At 46.5% G+C, this 18,259-nt stretch overlaps 1 protein-coding gene across 1 annotated transcript in view; it reads left to right on the forward strand.

Annotated features, from left to right (window-relative positions):
• GPC3 (glypican 3) overlaps nt 1–15,352 on the forward strand; it is a 141,417-nt gene extending 126,065 nt beyond the window's left edge. Inside the window, exon 8 of the mRNA XM_063423290.1 lies at nt 14,204–15,352. Within this exon, the coding sequence (XP_063279360.1) occupies nt 14,204–14,379 (176 nt within the window). The 3' untranslated portion in view covers nt 14,380–15,352. The remainder of the gene's footprint in view (nt 1–14,203) is intronic.
• Nucleotides 15,353–18,259: the final 2,907 nt, after the last annotated feature.

Consider the following 18,259-nt stretch of genomic DNA (forward strand, 5'->3'; position numbering starts at 1 on the left):
CCATGTCCCTTCCATGTCACCTTCCATGTCCCTTCCTGACTCTTGTAGCTTTATTTAGATGTGGGCTTTGGTGACAGCCAGAAAACTTTGCCCTATACAGCTGGAGTCTGGCAGCTCTTGTGGGGATGGATGGAGGTCCTGAATCTGCCCTCTCCAGGCATCTCCTTGCTGGTTTAATTCCCCCCTTCCCACCCCTCATTGGCTTTATTTACCCCAAAATGATCAGGGATGCTCTCCAGCCACTGCAGTTACCAGAGCTGAATGGTTTTTCCTGGGCCTCAGACCAGACCCCAGGTCTGCTGACCTTCTTGTTTTCAGTGAATAAATATCAGCTGGTGGGTCAGGTTTTGATCCTGGAGTTCAGCTTATGTCTTTCCCTCTATTTGGCTTCTCTAAATGTTTTTTATGGCAGCAGAGGTGGTACACCACCATGGGCAGAGTGGGTCTGGTGCATCCTGGAGTTCCCAGCTGTAAATAACTGCACTGAACTTGGCCCATGGGTGCCTGTGGACTTCAGCACCAGCTTATGTCTCTTGTTATACTTAAGTGTCTGCTGGGCCAGACACCCAATAATATTAGCAGACATTAAATAGGTCTCTCTTCTTTAGTGGCCTTAATTTATTAAATCAGGCAGAAGTGCTTTCAGAAGAGGAGTGCTGGAAAAGGGAGCAGAGCAAGCTGTGAGTTTCTAATTTGCTGGATCAGGCCCCTGGAGATCCATGTGATCTGGTGCACTAGAGGCAGTGCTATTGCAGTGACTCATAAACAGATGTGCCCAATTTACATTGCAGCTTAATACCTTTGTTGTAAAAAAATGTGGCCTTTTAAAAAAGACAAATGTGTTAAAGCAGATGTTTCCAGTAAAACAAATACTTGTGTGATTTACAAACAACTCCCTACCGCCAGAACTCATTAGAAAATGTGGAAAAAAGAAAAATGGTTCTGTGTACCCAAAAAAATCCCAAAATACGGACATAGCAAGGCAGTATTGCTACACACTGAACAAAAATTACTGCGATGCTTGGGTTGGAAAGCAAGAGTTTAGAGCCTGATTTCAGTTGCTAATAACTAAGGTTGGCCCTGACAGTTGCATACATTAAGAAACCTGTCTGTAAAAATACTTAACCTGCTCCTGTTACGTAGTATACAGAGTAACTGGGACCACTATATGGGATTGCCTGAAGGCTCCTAAACCCCTTCCATCCCATTGAAGCCTACACTGGGGGACTGGATGGCTGCAGGTTGGCACTAACCCTAAAGCAGGGCTAACAGATAGAGCCCCTAGAGCAAGCCCTGCTCTGAGAGATCCCTTGCTGGACATCTCCCCACATCAGGATGGGATGCACAGGGGGATACTGCCTCTGCCTCTGCTTGACTTGTGCCTGTTCACCTGCTCCTCCGAGTTTTTGGGAGGGTAAAGGCAGGCATGTGCTGAGAAACTCCTATTGTTTCTGGTCTCTCTGAATTTGCTTCCTGCCCAGCTCCTGCTTGCCCTGCAAGCCGAGCACTCCTATTACAATTCAACACCCCATGTGGTCTTAATGGGTTTCCCAGGCCACAGCTCCAGCACAGCCACCACTCTTTGTTAGCTGCAGGGGCTGGCAATCCCCCTTTGCCTTCCAGCTCTCTGCAGCACAGGTATCATTTTTTAAATGCACTTTTCACCTATTTTATCCAGGCATTTGTTGCAAAAGAAACAGTGACAGCAGATGTTTGTGGGTTGGCAGGCTGCTCCTCCAAATCCATTGTGAGTGCCCTGGGCAAATGGCTTGTCCAGCTTCTGAGAGGATACAAAGTCATCCAGATGGATGGGGATGGATGGCAGATGGAAAGATGGGGAGGCATCCAGCAAGCCCGAATGGAGTAAAACAGGGGAATCAGGAGGCAGAGAGGGTTTTGTTTCTTTACTAGAGCATTGCAGGAGAGCGACCAAGGCCATGTCATATGTGTGGATTTATTCCAATGGAGGATACTAACTCAGCAAATGCTGCAGTGAGAGTGGCTTCTGGAGCATCTTGGAGCACCCCTGTATGTTGGGGTGCCTGCCCATTGATCTGCTCCCCATGGGTCTGCTGGGGGTGCCTCTTGCAGTTGGAGAAGCTAGGAGGATGGGGCTGGAGGATTTCTCACCCAGGAATGGGTCACACAGCAGCCCAGCAGCACACAAGGAAACAGAAAGGATGATGTGAGGAGCTCCTGTTAACTCTTGGCATGTGTATGTCCCATCAGGGGTGTCCAGTTAGTCATTAGGAAGAATGACTGCTAATGTCAGAGACTCCTGAGGAGTCTTAGAAATAGGGAGCCTTGCCATAAAGAGTGATTCAGAGCCAAACCTGGAATGGCTGCCTTCTCAGGGGGACTAGCTGGGACGTGTCCAGAGGAATTAGAAGTATCCTGGGGGGAAGATTCTGCTGCTTCAGGGTGGCTCAGGTCACTCAGAGGAGTTTTTCTCAGCTCTCCTGTCAGTGTTCCTGAAACCTCATCACAACCTCGGCTCACTTTTAGCCATCAGTGAGTGGAGGCTTGTGCTTGGCCCTCAGGGACCAGTAGGTTTCAGTGCTTAATTAATTTCTTCAAAGCAGAGGGTGTAATTAATGCCTGTGGTGTGCTTGGGTCTCTTGGGCAGTGTGAAATCTGGTTTGGTCTATGCAAATCATCACTGGCCAGCACCCCACGCCAGGCACGGCCATCTCAGTGTGGCCCCTCATCCTGTCACTGTGTTTGGGGGTCTTTTGGTCTCCTGGTGCTGTCTTGTGGAGGGCCATGAGCAGATGTAGCCCAAAACATCTTGTTTCTGCTCCATACTGACAGTCCCCAGTCAGTGCAAATTGTCCTGGGGGCAGGGAGCCAAATGGGAAAAAAAGTCCCCTCACTCCTTAAAAAGGGGGCGTCTCTGTCTCATTCCCTGCTATGCCCACACAGGCTTTTGTGATTTGTTTCTGAATTCTCCTTGTTTTCCAGCAATTTCTTCAAACAAAGAAGGAAAATTGTCACTAGTTGCTCTGTGCTGGCTTTAGAGTAAACCATCTTTCAAAGTCTAGGCAAACTGGGTTAAAATTTGATATATATTTTGGCAGCTTGGGAGAGCTAGGCAAATTTCCTTTCTGATATCTATAAAGCGTTTTTTTTTTCCTTTCTGTCAGCATTGTTTTTGTGGATATTAAACATGAACATAAAGGAGAGTGAAACACATTGCAGCTATGTCGTATTCCAGCACAATCAACTGCCATTATTTAAAGAAGATGCTTTTGACCAAGTCTTTAAAATTCCCTCCTCATTTATCAGTTTTCAGGTGTATAACTGCACAGAGTTGCTCCCTGTCCCAGCCCCTCGTGACACCATTGCTCACGCTCTGGGTGATCCACAGACATTTTACACCACCAAGCATTAACAGAAATAAATTAATACTTTAAAAGCATAAATGTTGTATTTCATAGGAGTCAGGCAGGATATTTGGAAAGGAAAGACATGTAAAGGGAATGAAATTCTTAAGCAAGATTATTGATATGACAGGACTAAAGAGCTTGGGATTCTGTGAAAAGTGCCTCTTTTCATCCCTCTAATAAGTCCATTACTTGCACTTGGGAATATTTTAAGGTCCTTTTCATGCTGAATGTGGAGTTGAGCATGCTTTGCATTTCAAGCTTTGTCTATGAATCAGTAGAAGCCAAAGTTATTTCTGCTTTAAAATAACAGGAGCAGGGAACAGCTAATCTCTTTTCATTCTGAGTCCTTACATTATTTTACTGGACAGAGTTTGTGTTGGCTACAAAACAGGGCATTCACAAAATCTATGAGAAGGAATTTAGTCTAAGAATGAAGCCTAGATTGCAGTATGCATAAAGACTCCTTTTCCTGAGGCCATTAAGAAATTCCAAATCTGAGCTATTTTGAACAGTGACATTAAATTAGCCTTGCTAATTCCAGTAATTCAAGCCGATAGCGGAGTTTACAAATCTACTAGATGAGGCCTTCCCATAATTACAATCTCAATGTGCTTTTCAGCTAAGGTGAGTTGGCACAAAGAAAAAGATAAATAAATAAAAGGGGGGAAAATGCACTTTCTGTTCTGGCTTTTGAGATGAATATCTCTAAAGAACAGTTAAGCGGCTGTATTGCGCCAATAACACATCCCCTGTCCCGGACGGGTAAGTTCATTTTGCCTCTAACGTGAAAGTGAAATGCAGGGGAGAGAGTGGATTTTTTCCCTGCTTTGTTTTTCTTGTTGTCTCTTTACAAAGGAGAATTCATGCTGCTGGTGCTTTTAGTTCAGTTTTTAGTTGTTTATTTATTACAGGTGGTAATTCTTTCTGGGAAAAGAAAGAGTGTGACTGGTTACCCTCTTTTGTGGGCGGAAAAAAAACAAACCCAACCTTTGGTGGATAAATCCAGGTTAGAGCAGGTGGAACAATGATACAAAGGTGCAGCCTTTATTATTCCTCTGTACAAAGATGTTGATTTGCAGATCCCAAGACAGCTAAACATTCACAGTGTCATGGAAATGTTTTGAGAATATGTTTTCAAAGCCACAAGGGACAAAAACATGAAACAAATAAAATTGAGTGCATTATTTTAAAGGGTGTTAATTTTATTAGAACCAAGCTGAGGTAATACAAGGGCGAACCTAAGTATTCACATCAGCACTTAACTCAGGCTGCAATGTTCATAAAATGTCCTTTTGATCAAGCTGTGAGTGTTTTGATCCTTATTCTATGAGCATCATTCAAAGTGACCTAACTGTAGCTCCAAAGAGGCATCTGCAGCTGCAGAAGTCCTTGAGCAATAACAGGTCAGGAACTCGAATGTGTGCTCTGCCGGGAATGCTAATATTGCAATCCCTTTTTGTTGTTGTTGTTCCAAATAAGAAGGAAAAGACAAAAACTCTCACAAAATAAAAGTTCCCAACAGAAAATTGTACTCCCACCATCAACTGTGGATACTTGAGTCAAAATATTAAACAAAATGACGATTTTAATCTCTCAGAATAATAACGGCATGGCTTCTAAATAACTTTTTATCATCCCCACATGGATGTTTGACCTTTCTCTTTTTTGCTAGCATTGTCACTACTGGCACATGTGATTTTTAGAAGACCACTAGGATTTAAGAGAATGTTTTCCTGATGGGCACCCACAGGATTGGATGCAAGTCCTGCAGCTCACAAAACCATGGCCACAAGTTGAACAACTACGTGGTGCCTGTTTGGAGTAGGGATGGAACAAAACTCCTGCAGGAGCCTGGAAGTCATCCCCTCCTCTCCCTGTTTGCAGGCAGGTTTCCTACCACTGATGCACTCCCAGGTATATGCAGCAGATTGTACTCCAAAATTCTGCTTATGGCAAAGTCAGGTAGAAATAGCTCTGCTGTTTTAGGGGCTGCTTTTGCTTCCCAAGGTTGGGATGATGGCTGGGAAGGAGTGAGGTGGGGTGAAAGGCATAAGCAAGATTCTTTATTTCTGAGGCAGTAAAGAGATGGGGGAGGCAGAGGCACAATTCTTGATTTCCAGGAAACTCTTATCTCTAATCTCTGTAATCCATTTTAGAGAGGATTTTGTGATTTTGAAGGGATTTACAAACTGGATTACATAGCCTTTTTATTTTGATCTTCCACTCTGATTGTGACATTCCTAAGAGAGAGCCAAGGTTGCTTCAGATAGGATAGAGAAGGAGGCATTTGTCTCTTGGACCTTGGAGCCCTATTGAGTTGTCACCTCCTTGTTTCACAGCTTGCTGGGTCAATGTCCCCAGAATGATTTGGATTGCCCCACATGAGCAGTGTGTCCTTGTCCCTGGCACCTTCTTGTGGCTGTACAGGCTGACCCAGGGAGATGCCAGGCAGCAGCCCAGGGCCAATCCCCTCCATCCCTTGCTCCCTCCTTCTGGAGTGGGAGCAGTCAAGGTGGTCTCCTTGAGCTCCAGCATGGTCCCAAGCAGGACAGGGAGGCCCTGGGCCCCCAGGAAATTGTGTGATGGCAGAGGTCCAGCACAGCCCGAGCACTGCAGCCACAGTGTCCTGGTGCTCAGCAGGGGTGACACTGGCATTCCCATTGGAACTGCCACCACTATTCAGATCCAGCTTTCTGCACCGTCGTTCCACTGGTGCTTTGGGGTCAGAGTTTGCTCTTGGCCTGGGAGGGAGGCAGGGAGCAGAAATCAGCCAGGGTTTATGTCAGATGTTACAGACACTCAGTGAGCAGCTGGGTTTAATTTGGGTCTTTCTCCACAGCCATTCAGTGCAAAGCCAGGTCCTGGTTTCAGAGTACAGAGGCTCTTCCTGGGGCTGCTTCCAGTGCAGGGAACATGTCCTGAAGCTGTTACAAAGTTCCAGCCTATGAACCCAAACCTTCTTCTGTATAAAGTGGAAAAGCTGGGTATGGTGATGTTTCCCAGGACCTTCTGCATTACCCCATTTTTATAGGCTGAAGTCACTTTAATGTTGTTTTAATGCAGGTCCAGGATTTATTTTTTTATTTGTTTATTTATGCAGGTTAACACAATGAAAAAAACCAGGCAATGCGGTTGCCTCTTGGCTCTCTTCCCTTGGCAGCTCTCTCACCTCAGCTCCTGCTCTATGCAAACATTCCCCTGGCATGGATGGAGGGGAGCTTGTTGTCCATCCATTCCGGTGATCCTGGGCAGTGTTAGAGCACAAAACCTCAGGGAGTTTCTCCAGGAGCAGAGGCCGGCAGTGCAGAGAAGAATGGAGTATCACCATGCCTGAGCCTACCTGCCATCTCTACTGAGGGCTGAGCAGGTGTGTCCATGCACAACCCAAATTCCTGGGTTTTCCTGGAATCTCACTTGAGATACTTCCCTTGGCATCATTAGTAGCCTGGTGGATGTCCAGGGATTTTGCACTGAGTGTAGACATTTCACAGTCTTTGTCCCTTCTGATTAAAGAGTCACATTCCAGGTTGCCTACTTGAAGCAGGAATGCCACAAACCCCTAGCCCCTGTGGCCTGGGTACTTTCAGGTCTGGTTTCCACACACAGTGAGTCACAAAGGAAGGTGTCAGATGTTCCTGGGTGCCATAACACTACCAGGAGCTTTCAAATCAAGCATTGAGAAATATCCTTCTGCCTTGAGGGCTGCTTTTAGTGGCTAACATCTGGAAGGCAGTGACCATTGCATTTTCCTTAGGACTGCATTTTGTTAGGTCCTGCTAATACCTGAATGTCGCTGAATGTCCTGAGCTTAGAGAGTTGAAGGCCAGCCTATAGCAAGAAAGAGCTTCCTCTCCTGGTCACATCCAAAAGCTTTTGAGGAAGAAAACATGAAGAGAAAATTTCAGTTAGATGGGAGTATGTTGTTTTCAGTCATTAGAGGGAATATGAAGCATTTAATTTTGTGCTGCTATCATTGGGAACCTTACTTCCCAAAATCAAGGGTGTACGGAGATGTCTCAGGTGACAGCAGAGTGATCAGAAGGGATTTCTTTGTGATTTAGATCTTGAATGTCTCCAAGCAGGTAGAAGATGACTCCATATCTAGGTGGGCCGAGGTACTGGGGGATCTGCAGGACCATTGCTTGATCCAGTCCTGTACTGCTGCCACTTAAATAATTTCACTTCTATTCATTCTCTTCTGTTTCCAGCTATTTCTCTTTTTATTTTTTGACTCCTGTCTTTGTAGATGTTTTTGGCTGTACATGCATCCCTATATTTTAGGGAAGCTTTTCTTCTAAGCTCCTTTAGGTAGCAGCTCTTCTTCTGGACTGTACATCTGGATATAAGACCAGGGTAATGCTGCTTCATCAGCAAAGTACAAGGACTCTGGCACTTCCAATTAATAGTGCTAATGAGATTTGTTAATTTCTAATAGATTACACGAGTGCATTTTGCTAAACACATTTTTGTGGCTCTGCTCTGCGAGTGCCGAGTGCCATTCAGAAACCCTTTCACGCTCTGCCAAGGGGAAGACGAGGAATGCAATTGCAGATGCCACATTCTCTTCAGGGTAGATCTAGAAGAAACTAAGGAGCAAAGAAGAATGTAACAAGTATGTTTTCAAAGTAAGCATAGGCCCAGGTCCTAAATGATGGCCCTTCCTTGCCACCAGCCTCTGGCCAAGGCGGAGGGAAAAGGAGCAATTGCTGGAATTGGCATCATGGTGCAGCCCCTGTGCCTGTACACTGTGTTGGATTTTGAGGGTGTTTTGTCCCTTCAACCCATCAAAAGCTTGCGAACATGTGTGGAGAGACTTTTGTGGTAGTGCTGGAGGTTGGGGAGCCAGGTTGTGCATACTGACTGCCTCTCAGAGGTCAGTGCCTCATGTACCCCGAACAGCACCTGGTTACACCCCTGGTGTGGGACTGAGATGGAGCTTCCTCACATCTGGAACCCCCCAAATCAATTTACTGCTGCCTTCCAGAGAGCATCAATCCTAAGGGAACTTACTCCCCTGTCGGTCCTGGGTTTGTGGTGGTACCTGTGGTCTCTGGGTCTCTGGTGAACACGTGCTGCAGGCCACGTGCCATCGGTGCCACACCAGCAGCCGAGAGGTGGCAAACAGGCAAGTGGGGGAAAAGTCATGATTTGCAAATCAGCCATCCCAAACCTGATTCCTTTGGGTTTCTGCCCAGGAAGTTGGTTTTACCCCTTGCTGCTGAGCCATGCCAGGCTCTCTTGGCCACGTTGCCGATGGCGGCAGGGTGATGTTGAGCTGTGTTTTTTCTTCTTTTTTTTTTCCATGTCCATATTGCCAAGAGCCGCACCTCCTAAATTGCTGTGGAGGAGGTGGAAAAGCAGAGGCACAAGACCATGCACATGCTGCACATCCATCTCGGTGATCTGTGCCAACAAAAGCACCACAGCCAGCCCTGGCTCGGCGCTTTAATTACACACCGGCACGGCCGCACCTCTGGCTGGGCTGTTGCAGCTCGTTGTGCAAGAAGACAACTGGCAAACCTGTTGGTGCTCCAGGATTTTAATGGTAATAAGCCAGAGGGCAAAACCTACCTGATGAGATGAAACCATGCTTGGCTAGAGGTTTGGAAGTGTTTAAGGTGTTTTGGAGAAGCAGAATGTTTGGAATCTTGGCTTAATCCATGCAGTTGTGTCTGTTTGTGCCATGTAATCCAATGGATGGTTTCAGGTGTTGTCTTTGGGGAGGCAGAGGTGTGTTTGGAACATGAGCTGTTTGCATGAGAAAACCAGATAACTGCAGGCTGAGGTGAGCGGAGCTTTTGGTGTTCCAGCAGGAAAGCGTTTGGGATGAAATTGGACTGTTCTTCTACATCTCAGGTGCAAACACCTGTGAGAGTGAAATGTTTGGTACTGTAGAGAAGGAGAGATTTGGGAGCCAAGGTCAGGTGGACTGGTCTGTGGAATCACAGGCTCTTATGTTTCACCTTGTAATAAGTCAACAGTTTGGGCTTGACTCAAACATCTCTCTCTTCAAGAAATCCTGTCCTGTTTTGAGACAGCCAGTCTACTCCATCTATTGGCAACTTCGTCCCCACAGTGAAGACACTTGCTGCTTAAAAAAACAAAGCAATGCACTCTGGAGGTTGTTGTTTTCAGTGGCAATGGTAGCATGTGCTTTCCTTTGAAAAACAGTCCTGAGGGAAAGATGCAGGCAGATGCTGACAGATGCAGAAGCTTCCCAAGCTGCCCTACCTGTCTCTGACGTTTCTACTTGACGTGTTTTGCTCTCACTGGAAACGCGATCCATTCCCATCACTCCATTCCCGCGGTGTTTCCATCATCTGCAGACCAGGGCCACCACAGCAGCCCTGCTGGCTGAACACACTGCGTTAGGCTAAATGGTTCCACCGGGGTCGGGATCCCCTCACTGCCGTCACGGCCGCGCGAGGCACGGGCACAGCTATCGAGTGCCAGGGGAGGCAGTTCTCATGCCTGCCCATCCATTATGGCTCTGTTACTATATTGGGTCCATCGCTGGAACCATCTGCGCGGGCAGCCCTGGCAGGCAGGCAGCCCAGATGCCTGGCTGGGAGATGACATTCCTGGGCTCTGGGCAGCAGCTGGGCCTGCCTGCGGCAGCAGGGCTCTTGGAGGTCATTTGCCAGACATTTGCTAGCAGTTGTTTGCTTAAGGCCATGTTGTCCTTTTTGGGGTGAAAAGGCGTGTTTTGGTAGGCAGCATTGGATTTGGCAGAGGAAAGCCTATGTGCCAGTACTCTTCCTCCTGGCTCCTGCTGTGCCAGCTGCCGTGGGACATTTTATCCCTGCTCAAACCCAACTTTCTCCCACTTCAACCGCGTTTTGTATCTGTCTTCAAAGCTGGTGTGGTTCAGCAAGAAGAGCTTTCCAGTGATTCCTACCCAATAAGCTTGTGCAGAGTCAGTGCGCCCAATTCGAGTCCTAATCCATGGGAAAATGCCGCTGCTTTATTTTGTGGATGCGGAAAGTGCGTGTTGTAGAGCTGGCGCCGGGTTTTGTCATCCACGCTGCGAGGCCATTGAAGCTGTTGCCGTCCTGGGAGCACAGCGCAGCAGCTTTGTGTTAGAGGGGCTTTGGTTACAAAGGATGCTTCCGGAGGGACCGGCTTGTGTGCGGCTGGAGACCTTTCACCAGCTGTGTGAGGATTCCGGGAAATGGCACGGCACGCTCGGCTTGCGTGAGGAGGGGGAGAAAAAAGCAGAGCTAATGATTGACTATTATTTTAAAGGGATTATCTAATCTGCAGCCCAGAGGACAAGAGGGACCAAAATGAGTGAAGATTGAATTTGTAATTAGTGCAGATTGTTGGTAATACCCCCTGGACTCTGATTATAAACAGAAACAGATTTTTCTAGTTTCCTGCCCTCCCCCGAAAGCCTTTGCAGGCCAAAGGGCCACTTTGTACTGAGAAGCTGATGCCAGTGGATTGTGTGATCAGAGCTGGAGTGGTGGACATGTTGAATGCAGAAGGTGGCTGGGTAGAGGAGAGGCAGAGGAGTAGCTTCTCTCAGGTTATTTTGCAGCATAAAGGCAAAGGTTTGGGCGGGAGTGGCCAAAATGGAGTATGTGGAAGGCTAATTTCTGTTACCTCATCTGTAGCTCCCTCCCTGATGCCAAGGCTCTTTTACTTCAGGAGGCTGTGGGAGCAGGGGTGCAGGGACGTGGAGGTGACCTGGTCTAACCAGGGATCCTAACAAAAGCTGGAAATCATAATGGAGCTCTCTCAAAAACTACCTGGTTAGGAACATTTGCTAATTTGGATTCCTGGATTTGAAATATATTTATTATCAATAATATAAGCAGTAAGTTATTAATCAATAATATAAGAAGTGGGCAGAAAGTGATGCACAGGAAGTTCTATCTGAATATGAGGAAGAACTTCTTTACTGTGCAGTGACTGAGCACTGGAGCAGGTTGCCCTGAAAGGGTGTGGAGTCTCCCTCACTGGAGATATTCAAGAAATGTCTGGAATCAATCCTGTGCTATGTGCTCTGGGATGACCCTACTTGAGCAGAGAGTTTGGACCAGATGACTCACTGTGATCCCTTCCAACCTTACCAATTCTGTGATTCTGTGATGTATATGTTTAATGTTGTTATTGCCTGGATCGGCTGGCTGAGGTCTGTTAGAGGCTCATACTTTCTATTTTCTTTTCCTCTGATGTAGCAAAGGTCATTAGAAGTTAAGTGAAAGGGATTTGCAAGGATTACAGATCCATTATTAATACAAAATAAAAAATCTTTGGCTAAATCCATCACGCCTAATAATACAGTTGGACACAAATAAGGAGTAGGATACAAGGCAGGAACAGTGAAAACAAACGGCACACCCAAGCACTAAACTTCTGAAGCAGTTAAACAAGGTGAGGAAAATAGCACTCTGATCTCTGATGACAAAAGGGTTTCTATTCCTTTCTCTTTCATTTGGCCAGAAGGGAATAGGGAGAGAATCACCATTCCCATTTGGGTGAAATGCTGTGATTTCAAAAATTACCCTTATTCCAGCTGAGGTGAATCTGAAAATTTCCCACGCAAAGAATATGTTTGGAACACTCATTTTGGTGCGTCCTGGCTGAACATTTCCAACGAGATTCAGCTGCTGCATTGAGACCTTGCAGGAACTCGAATCTCATAAATTACATCCCAGAACAAGACTCTAAATGGGGCCATCAAAACCCTTTGTGCTGTTAAGGACCTTGCTGAAACACTCTTTTGTTTCAAGTTTCTTTTCTAAAGGGAAGGCAAGAGTAATTACTCAGTTCCTGCGGACTTTTTTATTTTTGCTAGGATGTCCACTAAGAGAATATTCTCCCCCAAATACTCTCACGATCACTGGTCTGGGAGCACTGGGTGCTTGACAGTACTGTGACCCCACAGAGCATCTTTTAGGTTTCAGGAGCCTTTGTAGTGTGTGTAAATACCTTGCAAAACACACTAGGGCAGGTTGTGATCCAACATTGCGCTTGCTGAGGAGTCTTGTATCAAACAACCAACGGTGAAATAATCTGCTGTGATTTTACTAATTCTAAATCCCTTCATTTATTTTCCAGAAATGGGCTTGGGAAAATAAGGTGGTGCAGGCAGGCTGCTCCCAAACTGCCCTGGAGCTGGAGCATGCCTTGTGCCAGAAGGACTTGTTCTTTCTGTGCTTGGAAAGTCTCCCAGCATGTCCCTTTCAAGGTGTCACCTTTCTTCCCCTCCTCTTCCCATGGGTGTGTGGCACCAGAGGACTACAGCATATCTATGCTATTTGGGACAAAAAGCAGGAAAGCTGTGATAAAGAGGAATTGCAGCATTTGTGGGAACCTACTCAAGAATTCAGTTCACCAGGCGGGTTCTGCTTGCACCTGGCCCTCTGTGTGGATGGATAACTGCTCCCTTTGAGCCATTTCTGACCCTCTTTGATGGCCTGGGATGACTCACTTGTCATGCTAACGTTGTTCTGCTTTTGTTTTGCAATGTTTGGGTATTTTTTGATTAAGAAATACTGCCTGTTTGCCTTGGCAGTGGTGTTTATTGGATTGATGTGGCATTTTTTAGATAGAGTGTTTATTCAGTCTCTTGGATTCTTTCTAAGGGGTGGGGTGGGATGATCCAAACCTTTCCAACATGCTAGTGATCCAGGAGGCTTGTAAAAGGCTTGAGCCAGGGTCTCTTCTGATGGAAACCACCAGTTTCCTCCAACTCCAAAGGCCAGGCTCTGAGAGTAAGACAAACAGGCTTAACTGATACCCATTTGGGTGAGAAATCTGGACCCCAGAAGGAGATGGCAGCAGCACAAGCAGGGGAGCAAGGGCCTCTCTTGAGACAAACATGGGTATGCCACTCTGTCCAGCTGATTGACAGGTTCAAATGCCCTAGGTAAATCTGGCTAATGGCATCTTAAAACGCCTTTTTCTCTTTATCCTTGGCCCTGAGATTTGCTGGTGTCCTGTCTTTCCATACTGTCTATTTGGACTTCTTTACTCTTCCCTGACCCAGCAAGACAAGGGCGACTGTGAGTGACTGCTCAGCAGGTCCCTCGCAGCCAGTGATGGGTTGCCACAAGCTTTTCCCTCTGTCAATGTCATGCTCCTCTGCCAGGACTATCAAAACTTCTGTACTGGATGTTTTCTTGGAGTGAACCCCACATGTGCTTCATCTCAAAGTCTCCATGTTGCAACACCAGCATGCCCAGAGTGCATGTTCCATTCACATTCCTTCCTTTGATGAGGTCAACCAGGGATGGGATGTGTTCTCAGTGCTGTAAGCAGCATATTTTGCACACTCTTACATAAGATTGCAGGAATGCAGAGCTGCTCAGGTCCTACAGCCAGGAGGCTTTGGTGTGCAAGGTCTTGTGCTGACACTGGGTTTGGGGAAGTGTTAGTGCTCGCCAGGATTTCCTCACTCCTGCATGCATCCTTGTTGTGCCTGGATGAGCAGACACAATTTGCATTGCTAAACACCCCCTCCAAAGCTCAGCTGGTTTTCTTTGGGAGTAGCTCTCCAGCAAGGCACATCCCTTATGTCTTTTGTTTTCTTTCTGGAGCATCTCACAGTTGTGATTCTTTTGGTTTCTCCCAGCATAAGGTTTGGTGTAGGGTACTGAGAGTGGTGGGTGCAGGACTGACAAGACGTTTGCTGAGCTCTTCTGGCCTATCAAGCCCTATGATGCCTTTGACTGCACCCAGACCCAGCTGCCCTCAGCTGTGGCATGGGTTGCCCCCAAAACCCCAGTTTTTGGGGGGCTGGATGTGCTGTACATCAGAATGTTGACACACACCACCTGTTTCTGACCACTCTCTCCTTCTGCTTTCAGAGCTGGCCTATGACCTGGATATGGACGACATCTCTGCAAATAAGCAACTTCTGAATCAGCAAAGCAAAGATGGTGCTGCAGTCCCCAGCAGTGACACTGGGAGTGCAGCCACCCACCCCAGTCCTGCTGCTGCCATTGTCCTGGTCCTCCCACTGCTGCTGGGCCACCAGCCATGAGCAGTGCTGGTGGCATCACTCCGTGTCTCTCCATGCCTTTTTTTATAGGTTTTTTTTTTTTGTATTTGGAACCTCTTCTAAAATATATGCACATTTCCAAAAACAGGACAAATGACCGGAGTCAGTTTTTCAAGACTCTTCGCAGAAAAAAAAACCCCAAATTAAAAAAGTGTTGGTTCATGGCAAACTAGTAAATATCTAACAGTGCATTTTAAAGATAATCCTGTTTAATATAAGTGGGTTCATATTAAATTGTGTTCCCTGCAGTTTCTGAACACTGAGGTCTCCCTTGCTGTTAAGGTGAAGACCATATTTCATTTTGAGTTGTTTGAACATGCATGGGGTATAGAACACCCATGGTTTATGAAATACTCTCAGCAAATATCATACCCCTGATCCTAGTTGACTTAATACAGATTTTTTTCTGTAGTTTGAGCAGTTTTTGTACTTACTCTAAATTCAAGTCTCGCCCCTGGGAATGTGGTCAGGACATAATGGAGAGCATGTAAAGACAGGGGAGAGAGAAGATCAGACAGGAGGAAAGATGCTGTGGAAGAGAAGCTTTTATGCACTGGGATTGTGGTGGAGATGTGCTCCCCTGGGCACAATGCCCACTTGCATCATGGCAAGTTGCAGGTGACTTTGCTGCTCACCTCCCAGCCAGGTCCTGAAGCCCTTCAGTGCAGGTGGCTGATCACCACTGGCATCCTCGTGGCACATGCAACAACCTGGTTTCATTCTTCAGAAGTGAAGGACCTCCTTTCCCACAGGAAACCTGCAAACACAGCTCCAACCAAAGGACAGGCAATGGGGATGTACACGCTGTGCTTTGCAGCGTGAATAATGGCTGTCCAATGTGTTGTGCTGTGAAAGGGGAAAAGAAAAGGATTTACAGGAGCCTGAGGCAGATGAGACTCTTACTCATGTGTTTCTTTGCATGTTCCTTATGTAAGCTATCACTAAAATAAAGATTGGTTGCTCTATAAATGGTGCCCTGGAAGTAGCCTCCCATGTGTGTGAGACAACAGCCTGTGTTCTACTGGAGTGGGAAACCTGGGAACACCAACTGTGCCCAGCTCAGGGACACCAGGGAAGGACTTGGCTTGGTTTGATTAAATGAATGGGCTGGGTTTAGTTTGGTTTCTGGCCAAGATGGTTGCATATTTCTGTTTAAGAACTGCCTTTACTAGTGTTTATATCTGCAGTATCTTAAGCTGCAGCATGTGCACATACACCCCCTCACACACATGTGCATGCTTCAAATATTTGTGTGCATTAGGCCTCTTTTGCAGCAGCTTTATGTTTAGGAGAAAGTAGATAATTCCAAACCATGCAGTCAGATGGTTTGGAGAGTGGAAACTTTACCCAGTCTAAGTGGTGGGTCTGACCTGTCTGACTGATTTCAAGCCTTGGAATTGTGTGAAGTGCTTTGGGTTTGCGGCAGAAGAAGAGATGGTTGTTGTCCCACTCCTCTGCATGGAGATGGTAACTCCCAGTTCATTGCTCCTGATGCAAAGGAGAAGATCTGGGCTAACCCATGGCATGACCTGATGGGTAATTGTTAGAGACCTGTCCTCTGGGTTTCGGAATCCTCATGTCCCATCCACACCAGGGTGATGCTGGGCCTGTTCAGGCAGTGCTGGTGACATGTAGTATTCCTGCAAGGGCTGATTTTGTGCATCCATGCACTGTCATGAGGTTTAGTATTTTGCATGTTTTTGTATTTTATATTTTACATGTTCACAAACCAAACTGCAGTCCTCTCTGTCTCTTGGGACTGTGCTTTGACCCCTGGGTCAGAAAGGCCCTGGTGCATGGGACTGTGGAAGGGAGAGCTGATGGTGGTGCTGGCAGAGGCATTTCTTCACCTTCCTGCTGCTCAGCCCTTGTTCTGGCCCAGCTCTTCACATCATCCCAGCTCTCTGTGCTGCAGCTGGCTGAGCCCATGAGCCTCTGCTCCACCAAAGGGAATATTTTATTAGTGCCACTTGAATTTGAATCGCTTCTTCCCTTCTGATCATTTTCCTTTCATCCCCTGGGAGCGCTGGGGGTGGAAGTGGGCTGCTGGGTTTGTTCACAGATGATGTGCTGCCTCTGCCTCACCAGGTATCGCTGGTACCAGGGCAGAGACATCATCTCCTCTAATATTATGTCAGAAATATTCTCTGTGCTGCTGCTTCCTTAGATAAGCAGCAGGATGGGAGGGTGGCAGCGGTTTTTCGGTATAAGTCCAGTGTGTTTTCTCTCTGAGGAGCCAGCTGTGCCTTGCTGTGTCTCACAAAGCCTGATAGGTTCTCCCACTTGCATCACCACAGTGCGATGCTGATGCTTCTCAGCAGAAGACCCCTCTGAGGCATACTGATTTCCCTTTGCTGTTCAGCAAAGCTGTGCTTGCTGGAGACTTTGTTATGATCAAAGATCACAAAAGACAGCCTTTGAGCCCACTACCTGCCAAGTTTCTAAAATAACAGATTATAACTTGAAAAAGCAGCTGTTGAATCTTCCCCTGCCCTGTGTTTGCGCACATATTTTAACTGGGTGTTTGCAAGGAATGCCTTGGCCACCGAGGTGGAATAGAGCTGATGTTCAGTTTTGGGCAGTGTTTCATTCCCATCACGAGAAATAAGGAATACTTTTTCCCTGTTTGTTTCTCTACACCACCAGTTCTGTGTACTGTGACCTGCCTTGCCATGGGATGGGGCCTCTCCACCGGGAGATGGGCACTGTTACCTCCTGTCAGCATATGTACCTGGAACTCCAAACCTTGTCCCAGGATTTAACTGCTAATACACAGTTGAGATTATTTCAATCTTTTTCATTATTGATATTATTATATATTATTAATTAATATACATATCACATATATGATAATGTGGTTATATGAGTCTAGGAGGAAGGGGGCTTGAGCTGCTGGCAGGTGCCAGGGCTGCAGCTCAGCTGTGCACACAGCACCATGATAACAGAGTGATGTGACTTTGGCACCAGTGGTGGTCACTTCTGGCCAGCAAAATATGTCACCAGAGTAAATACCTGGGGTTTTAGCTGAATAGAGGAGTTTATGGCATGAATGTGCTTCTGTGGAAAAAAAACCCAACAAAACAAAACAAAAAACGAAAACAAACCCACAAAAAACACCCCCCCAAAAAAAAACCACAAAAAAAACCAACCCAAAAAACCCCACAAAAAACCCACCAAAAAACAAAAACAAAAAAAACCACCCAAAAAACCCACAAAAAAAAACCAAAACCAAAAACCCAAAAAAACCCCAAACAAAAAAAAAATCAACCAAACAATGGAAAACCTTCCTTTCAAATGATTTTTAGCTTTGTGATGAAACCCAGGGCCAGTCCTGAGCTGTTGCTGACTCCAGTCCCGATGTCTCCCTGTGCAGAGCTATGGACTCGGTGCAGCTGCCAGCACTTGTGTCCCAGGGGTGCTTCATGGGCTTGGGACCTTGTGCTGGCACCAGATAAAGGTCTGGCAACCTTGGGAATGTTTCCCATCTCAGCTGGTTGAGCCCTCACTCCTGCCAGTTAACCTTAATGCTTCCCGCCAGTTCTGCAGCTCCTTTAAGCTCCACTGGCAGCAGTGGGGTGGCAGGAGCCTTATGCACATCCCACATGTGGGCAGGACTGAGCAGCACCACCCCTCGTGTATTCTGCAAAATAAAAACAGCATTAAAGGTAAAACTGCATTCCCTGGAGGGGTTTTCAAGCGGCCTTAAAAAGGTGACAAAGCCGACACCTTTCCCTGTGTCTGAGGGTGGTGAGATGCAAACATGTGCTTAGCATGTGTAATGTACCTCTGCACTAACCACACATCAAATTATAATTTTAAACCAAAATATTTTTGTTGGAGGGGAAGTTCCAGTTCATTAATC

The sequence above is a fragment of the Prinia subflava genome, chromosome Z, assembly GCF_021018805.1.
Source record: "Prinia subflava isolate CZ2003 ecotype Zambia chromosome Z, Cam_Psub_1.2, whole genome shotgun sequence".
Taxonomy (NCBI): Eukaryota; Metazoa; Chordata; class Aves; order Passeriformes; family Cisticolidae; genus Prinia; species Prinia subflava.